At 32.9% G+C, this 9,421-nt stretch overlaps 1 protein-coding gene across 1 annotated transcript in view; it reads right to left on the reverse strand.

The window, feature by feature from the left end:
• LOC144704302 (cyclin-D4-1-like) overlaps positions 1-1,713 on the reverse strand; it is a 3,704-nt gene extending 1,991 nt beyond the window's left edge. Inside the window, exons 1-4 of the mRNA XM_078576676.1 lie at positions 672-1,713; positions 507-593; positions 321-416; positions 39-240 (exon numbers count right to left, since the gene is read on the reverse strand). Of these exons, the coding sequence (XP_078432802.1) occupies positions 39-240; positions 321-416; positions 507-593; positions 672-935 (649 nt within the window). The 5' untranslated portion in view covers positions 936-1,713. The remainder of the gene's footprint in view (positions 1-38; positions 241-320; positions 417-506; positions 594-671) is intronic.
• Positions 1,714-9,421: the final 7,708 nt, after the last annotated feature.

Here is a 9,421-nt window from a genome sequence, read left to right on the forward strand (position 1 = left end):
CAGCAAGATTGCAGATATGGAAAGGGGGCGAGTTCAACCTCTGATCATCTTGAGGACGAGGCCGACGGAGCGGAAGACGGATCGCTCGGCCGGCAGCCGCCCGCTGCTCGATCTGCGGAGGAAGAAGTCGAGGAAGGAGAAGGGAGTGATGGCCTGCATCCGCCATTGGAGCGTGCTCAGCACCAGAAGCTCCATTCTCTGAATCGTCTTCGCCTCGAACACAAACCTAGCCTCCCCCACCTGAAAACCACAATCAACTCTCAGAATTCCCACAAGATCAGCCAAAAAAACAGATAATCTTATGAAGAAATCCTACTCACCTGCAAATCCAACGACAGGGGAACCTCCGTTTCATCCATCTTGGCCGCCAGCGACAAGCAGGCCACGGACAGCAACTGGACCATCCATGCCTTGCCCTGATGAGATCATAATCGAAGTAAAAAAACCAATTCATCAGGATTCAAAGCCGGTATAAGAACAAGGAAGAAATCGGAGAGATGTTCTACCGGAAGCTCATACAGAGAGAGAAATCTGTCGAGGTAATTCACTGCCAGGTACAAGCAGAGAGGCCCAAAGCCGTGGTGGGCATGGACCTTGAAGAACAGCATCAAATCGGGAAAATCAGCTAAAAGAGAACGATTTGATTCAAGGGAAAAGAAGAAGAGTCTAACCTTGCAGATCCAATCAATGGCGTCAATCCTGATGGACAAATCCAAGACCCCGGAGAGAAGTCTGGAGAAGTAGTCCTCGCGAGGAAGATGATGGCTTTCTCGAAGAACAAGCAGTTCAAGGCAGTCTTCGGTCTGAGGCTGGGAGCTCAACTGAGCTCCCCGGAGAACGCCAACCACGTCGTCTTCCTCGCCCAGACCAAGAACAGCTCGATTATCCTCTCCGCAGAAGAGAATGGCGGAGGAGCAATCATGGGTACTCTCCATAATCCCAATACTACCCAAACCCAGCTATTCATCTGCACCCACGAATCCAAACTCCATAGATTGATAGATAGATTGATGAGTAGATTGAAAGATTGAAATATGGATTGATGGATAGATTGAAAGATTGAAAAATAGTTTTATGAGTAGATTGAAAGATTGAAATATAGATTGATGGGTAGATTGAAAGATTGAAAAATAGATTGATGGGTAGATTGAAAGATTGGAAAATAGATTGATGGGTAGATTGATAGATTGAAAAATAGATTGATGGGTAGATTGAAAGATTGAAAAATAGTTTTATGGGTAGATTGAAAGATTGAAATATAGATTGATGGGTCGATAGAAAGATTGAAATATAGATTGATCGGTCGATAAAAAGATTGAAATAGAAACTGATGGGTAGATTGAAAGACTGAAATATAGATTGATAGGTCGATAGAAAGATTGATGGGCAGATCTACGGATCTTCAAGAGACGCGGGGAAGACGAAGAAGAATAAGAGAGAGAGAGATAGAGTAGAGAGAGAAAGAAGAGAGATGGAGGGGAGGGGGGAGGTTTAGGGTAGGGGGGAAGGAGTACTGGGCATCATTATAAGCCAGCGGCTGTAGAGGTGGGAGTAAAGAGAGAGATAGAGGGAGAAAGAGAGAGAGAAGAGAAGAAGAGGGGGGGGCCAGACTGCTGCTTTTCCCAGTTTCCTCTTAATGTGACAGACATGGCCAAAGATTTGCCCGCGCAGAGGGATTCGGGATTTAGGGTTCTTCTCTCTTCTTCTTTTTTTTAATCTCGTGGGAGAGGAGACGACTGTGGAAGTGAATTGACGGTCTCTGGTCTTTATCTCCAAGGCCTACTTCGCTAGTGGACACAGTCCACTGGGCTTTGTCGCAGTCTTTGTGTATAGTGTTTCTAAGCAGTTTTTTCTTTTAATGTTAGTCACTGTCATTACCAGTGATGTCTTCTTTAGGGTTTTTTTTATCATTTTTAAAATGGTTAATTTGCTTGGTTTTTGACAGATATTTTGTGACCAACTTGGTTATGCAGGTACATGTATCTGGAATTTGTGAACTTGTAGTGAAGCCACTTAGTCTGACTAATGGTGTATAGTGTTTGTTAGCCGTTTTTTCGTTTAATGTTAGTCACTCATTAACAATGATGTCTTCTTTAGGGTTTTTCTTCTTTCTCTACTTGGTTAATTTGCCTCGTTTTGACAGATATTTTGTGACCGGCCTGGTTATGCAGTTCCATGTATCTGGGATTTATGAACTTGTAGTGAAGCCTCTTCGTCTGACTAATGTTGTATAGTGTTTGTTAGCTGTTTTTTCTTTTAATGTTTGTAATTGTCATGTATCTTGGATTTGCGAACTTATCTTCAAGCCTCTTAGTCTGACTAATTTTGTATAATGTTGTAAGCAGTTTTCTTTTAATGTTAGAACTATCATTACCAGTGATGTCATATTGATGGTTTATCTTGTTTGTCTTATTGGCCAATTTGTACTTTACCTAAGTTATGTGCCTCCATGAATACAGGACTTGTGAACAATCAACAAGGGTGTGCACTTCCAGTTAATCATTTTTGTCTTAATATTTGTTGTTTATCATTGGCTTTCATTCGATTTGAATCTAGGGTCTTTTCTTACCGGTGATATGTTGATACATGAATATCTCATTTCCCAAATAATATGGTTAACTTTGACACAGTTTCTAAAAATCATAAAATGAATAATGATGCATTATTATCCTCACCAATAGTGGATGGATATATCATCAGGCTATGCACGTCCTTGTCACTTTAAACTTGTTAAGTTTTAGTCTACCTTATTAGTTTTTACGCATGTTGTTTTTAAGTAGTTTTATTTATCATGAACATATGCTACATGCATCAGATATGATATCTTTCTTATTGTTTATCTACACTTTCCATCCATGTTTCTTATATTAACTTGTTTATGTGCAGATATATTTTGCCAGTGGAATGAATAACACATCAAACACCCTCCAATCGTCTAGGAGTACACATTCTCAACTATAACATAATTTATTGTCCTGTGGAGCCTTGTAAATATAAAGTAAATCCAGTTTATATTAACCAATGAGGTTTTTTAGGGTGATTCATTTCAAATATTTGTTGTCTTCACTTCTGAAAATGTAATGTTAAGTCATTACATTGTCGATATAATGTTTCCAAGTAGGCAATAGATTGCATCACAGCTGGAGAAACATGGATATGAAAGAATCACAAAGTTTAGTCTGAATATAATTGTAAATTTTACTTTATTATAGTTTGAATGTTTTATTATTTATTTGAGGCATCGTAAATTATATTAAAAAGGTATAACTTGATACGCCTGATATGGTATTTATCTTAGCATACTTAATACTACAAGTCATGGATACCAAAAATTCCATCTTCAAACATGACTGGCGTAGTACATAAGAAGGTGATTTTTAAAAATATTAAAAATGTAATTTCCTCTTGATTATGCTTATCATGCTGCAATTAACAAGATAATACATATAGTTGTGAAAGATATAGTGAACTCATCAAAAAGCTGAATACATTCAGAAAGTTTTTAGCAGCTATGACAAGTTTTAATATTAATTTTTTATTTATCACTATTCTAGTTTACTGATCTAGCAATCAAATATATATAATGTCAAAATATTTACTGAAAGAAAACCCATATCTGATTTCCTCACTCTAACCTACTTGAATCCAGTATCCAAATCAATGTATTTTTAAACAACTTTTATTGTATTCAAACAAAAAATTTGATATTAAATCACCCAATTTTTTGCTCAAAAATATATTTACTATTATTTTAATAATGTTTCTAATTTAAACTATGTCTCTTTGTATATTTATTTCAATTTATCTTTTCTCTATTTTAACAGTTCACAAAAAGGTTCATCATGTTCAAAAATTGTCTAATATCTACTCTGCGAATAAATAATAATGACATTAGGTTGCAAAGCTCAATCATAACTGACAGAGGAATCTTTTAATACCAAAATGACAAATTACACAAATAGTATGTGAATGAAATACATGATATACCTATTCCACTTTTTTAGTATCATTCCTATTTCCTAGACATTTGATTTTTTATATTCCCAGTGTCATTGATTATTAAGAATATCGTGCAGTGAATTGTCTAATGATCAGAAGATCATATTTACCTTAAATCAAGTTGTTCATCCTTCATTATGTATTTTTCAGACTTCATTTTACCATGACTTAGTCTTAACTGCACTAATTATAATCCAAAATATTAGTAGCATAAAATAGAAATAAATAAGAAAAATCACCATCAATAGAGATGGACAAGTAATTAATATCAAATATTGAATAAATATCTTACGGAGCATTAGTTTTGAGTATTAACAATCTATCGTTCACGAATTATATTTCAAATTTGTATGAATAAATGAACTTCACAGAAAATATATTAAAATTAAAAATACACGCAATTAGATTATTCATTTATTTTGTCTTATTTTTTATATTTAATGTGCTAATATATTTCGTGAATGTGATATGTATAATGATATTGATTTATATTTTAGGGTCGTACAATTTCATTAAATGTAAATTAAATGGATGTAAGTAATCATTGGCGGCATTAATTAAGTGAAGTTATGTATGATGTATGAATTCACAAAGCTCTTGATATGGTGAGATAAAAAAATGATAATGGATTCATATTATGTCTTGATATATTTTCTAAATAATACCTTTTTAGGATGTGTACAAATTTCCTGCATGTATAAGAATATGTCAAATATGTCAAACAAGTATGAATTATCTTTTGTTAAATTGGTACAGCTGAGAAACTTTAGGAATTGATAATAACAATCATTGAAGTGAGCAGTTTTTTCTCTCTCTAAATTTTTGAAAAAAATAACTCAACATAGGTAGTTCTCTTGTATTAATTCAAGATAGCTTAGATGTCCTCGATGATCCCTTCTTCAAATCATATTCTCTACAAGTTTCCCTCTAAATACATTTGAATCACACATTTTACAAATCAAACGAACATCATACAGAAATAATTTATACTCATTTGCATTTTATAATATTTGAGTAATATTCATCATACAGTTCATATGTTTTGATATTTTTCTCTTTCGTAATTTCATATCCTCCCTCATGATCATTTCACATTTCGTTGATAGTGATCATAAATTATTCTCATTTCGTTGATAGTGATCATAATTTCATATCCTCCCTCATGATCATTTCACATGAGAATAAATTATTCCGTACATTTTTCTGTGTACATATATTTTATCATATCATTGAATTCACTCATATCATATTCTTAATTCTTTATTGTTTCAACATTAAAGTTAATAAATTTAATAATCCTAAATTCCAAGAGATCTAAAATTTTGAATTTCATGATTCACAGCTAGAGCATTTATTAATGGGATAATTTGTTAAATGAATTCAAAATAGATCTCATAACTTGATGACATAGACTTTTCTGCAAGATAATGTACATGATTTATCTCTGAAAGAATTTAAACATATTATTTTCACAAAAATAACGTTCTTCGAAAAGCAGGCATATTTTTATTTCCATGACCAGCTAACTAACAAACCATAAGTTTGATTAAAATATCCCATTATAAGGCTCTAATTCGTGCTATAATATTTATAAAACATATCTTACTTAGTGATAGGAAAATCCATAAGGAGCAAGGAAATCAAATTTAAATGTTTCATCTAGAAAATTTTTGGATTTTCAGTATGTGTTTTGTCTTTTTATAATTTTCTATGTATTAATTTCATTGAAATTAGAATAAAAATATGTACAATTAAATTTTTAAAAAATAAATATTAACTGGAGTTTTTATGAATATATTATAATTTAATAGAAATATTATAATTTAATTTAAAGTTTATGGGTTTATAAAATTTCGTGACTTTTTAGGAGTTTTCTAAAGAGAAAAAGTTATAAAAAATGACCTTTCGTTCAATTTGGTTCTTGCATGCCTGGGTTGGTTTGTTTGGGTTCATGACTAGTTCGCCAACAGCAGGTTAAGTGGACCTGGTCATATTGGTAGTTTTGTTGACCACAACTTACCAGCTTGGCTGATGACAGGGACAACCATTGGTTGCATGGGGGTAGGGAGAAGAGGCAAAGGGATGTGTCGTAAATTTTATTGAACCTTGGGTACATAAAAAAACTGGATGTGGTTTGTGGTATTGGAAGGCTTGAGTCCTAGATAATATTCTGGAATGCTTGCCTAGATAATATTAAAAGAAATGGCTATCAAAATGGATAGGAAATGTCATTTTCACTTCCTCCAAGGGCAGAGTTTAATTTTTCTTTTAAGAATATTGATCAAAATTGAATTCTCTCTTCCACACTTTATAAAAATTAAGATCAAATAAATTTGATGCATTAAGGTGCCAATCATTAGTTGGGAGGGGAATACAAGATATTATACAAGAGAAATGATAATATTTAATTCCAAGGGTTTGGAGGGCTAGGATGACTTGACCTGCAGTCTGGAACCACATTCCTTATTGATAAGATTTAGAAATAAACTCTTGAAATCTTAATTTTGGGTTAGTTCCACAATAATTATATGTATTTCATCCAACCATTAAAAGGCCTTAAATGGGATTAAAATCTGGACTTCCAATCTATTTACCCTATTTTTTTGTTTGAACCATGGCTTTTATTTCCAGTTCAGGTGTAGGAGATGGCATGTGCTTCACTTTTTATCCAATTTTCATCTATAAATAAACATTTAATTTACTGAAGTCTTGAATTTAAATTAAAAATCCAACAAGACGTGAGAAAAATCCACTTGACTTTAAGGAATAGAGTGGGGTTAGTATAAGAAATTAATGAAATATATAAAAAAATAAATTATGAAAATGTATTATAATTTTTACATTTTACCTTAAATGTTGAATACAACACAACACCAAACCTAAAAACAAGTCTTAAAATAGAACAACATATTTTTGTTGACTTCAATTGATGTTGTCACTTAAAATTTAATTTTTAATACTAAAAATATCATATTTAAACAAAAAATTTAATCTTAATTTGGAAGGCATCAAACATTAGAAAGTGTTATTTTGATGTTATAAGCTCAATAACTTTCCAAAAAGGAGATTTTCATTCACCATGTCAAGTTAGCTCTTTTCAATAAAAGCAATTACATTGTAAATATTTTAGTGTTTATTGCATAAGTCCATTGCCATTGGCATTCTTGTTGATATTATACCAATAATTTATTTATGATGTTTACATGGCATTGTAAACTTCAAGCTCATAATGGCTAATCATTAGCTGAGGCACCTTAATTTTTTAACGTGTAGGTGATGCCAACCAATGGAAAAAAATAATTTTCAGCAGCTAATGATTGGCCATTAAGGAGTCAGGATTTGTGATGACATAATGACATCTTCTATAATGATTTAGATGCCAGAATGTCATCTTTTAGTGATAGTAAGTTGAATTACCAAAATAATTTTATTTAGAAGCATGATACAATTCTCCCTAATAACTGTAAAGGCCTTTAAGACTTGAATTTGACCAGCATAGATAAATGATACTTGTGCACTTATTGGAAGAAATGTGAATCAAATTTGACTCTTAAAATGGAAAATTAAAACACTCAATGATGAAATCAACCTCATCAAAGATGAACATGACACCACTTGGTTCCTCGAACAAGTTACTTCAAGTTATTTCAGGCTCCTATACACATTAATGAGGTCCTTAGTACATCAGACTATTCATCTTCTTCTTGATAAGTACTGCTAGATATTTGAGAATAAATTCTCAATGTTCCAATCACATTAAGAGAAGAGGTGTCTTAAAGATATGGGAGAAGAAGGGATGATAAAGTCACTCCAAGGGTGTTTTGTTATGTAAAGTCATAATATTAAATTGACATTGAATCAACATACGGGGATGGAAGAATGAGAAAGGGTCATCTCCACTTGTAATAGTGATTAGGAAATTAATATCTACTAAGAAGTGAAAAGGATATGATAAATAAAACACTATAAGCCTGAAGATAATGGAAATACATGTGACTAGCAGGCCAATCACACATTCCACACCTGACTCACTGTTCATTAGTAAAATGTATTCATTACAGTGCACATGTGATCCCAATAATGAATTCCATGTTGCATGCTCTGACTTTCTCAATTATGATGAGATCATGATAAGGAAATAAATAGTCTTTAAGATTTTTTATATATAGTCCTATCTAAAGAATACTCAACAAGGATACTAAAGTATCTGGATCTCGTATTGCAACTCATATGATGAGTATGATGGACCTCGTAGCCATTCACATAGAGACACCAACGATACATAGTTGGTGCTCTTTAGCAAAAAGAGTTCACTAAATTGATTCCTGAATGGTATTATACCAAACTTTCATCATGTTTATTTACATCATGGTTGTTTAAGTGGTCCTTATACCTAAGAAGTGAAAGGCATCTTGTAGAGGGGTAGCTCTACTTTATCTATGACCTACAACTTTGTAATCATGGAATTCGAATTTCTTAGTTTAGGTGTAGCAATAAGTTCCTGAAGATCATTGAATAGGATAACTCTTCTTCAATATTCCACTGCCTTGGCCATGGACTTTAGGGTAATTCCTTGAGCTATCTCTTCTTATACTAAGGGTGGACGATCACATTTTGACTAGTAAATACCTGATAAGCTAAAACATTATGGTTTTAATTTGTCATTGTTTTTTTCGAGATTAATCAATAAAATTATAAACATGTACTCACTTAAGTAAATTTAGCTAGTGATGAGTATGGATTGTATCCACATTGAATAATGGTTAAGGATTAATAATCTTAAAATAGTGATTAATCTGATGAAAAAATATATGACTAGTAAGATAATGACAAGATAGTGACATGAAAGTGGTAAGATGTGATTCGAGAGTTTACGGACGCGATGCGATGGGGAATTGTAACAATGAAATTGATTTAAGCTAATGATGATGTCAAGAAGGAATGATGTAAGGAAATGATACTAACTGTATATATGTATGTTCTTCCAAAATCATTGTTATTTTTGAGTCCACGTACCCCTCTTATCTACTCCCTCTTCCCGCACACCCAAGACACCAAGAACATGCTCGATGGATCTCAAAAACTCACTAATTCTCAATCAGCCACATGAAAGCAAGTTTAAGGATATTTTTGACAATGATCCATACCTTTATTTGTAGATTAGAGTTTATGTATGGATAGAGGGGGTAAAAATGAAGCATCCCTAAAATTTTCAGCACAATCAACCTTTTTATCACTGTATATCAAGCTTTGAAGTTGGATCAATCATGGCCATTCATTTTTCTCTCTCCTCATCATCTGCATTGACGCTTCATCATTTTCCGTTGGTGATTAAATTCACAAAATATTCCTCATTTTCATTTGGTGGTTAAAGTCGCAAACTATCCTTCATTTTCTATTGACGGAATCTCCTTGTCTTCCG

The sequence above is a fragment of the Wolffia australiana genome, chromosome 6 (genome assembly GCF_029677425.1).
Source record: "Wolffia australiana isolate 7733 chromosome 6, ASM2967742v1".
In the NCBI taxonomy this organism is placed as follows: domain Eukaryota; kingdom Viridiplantae; phylum Streptophyta; class Magnoliopsida; order Alismatales; family Araceae; genus Wolffia; species Wolffia australiana.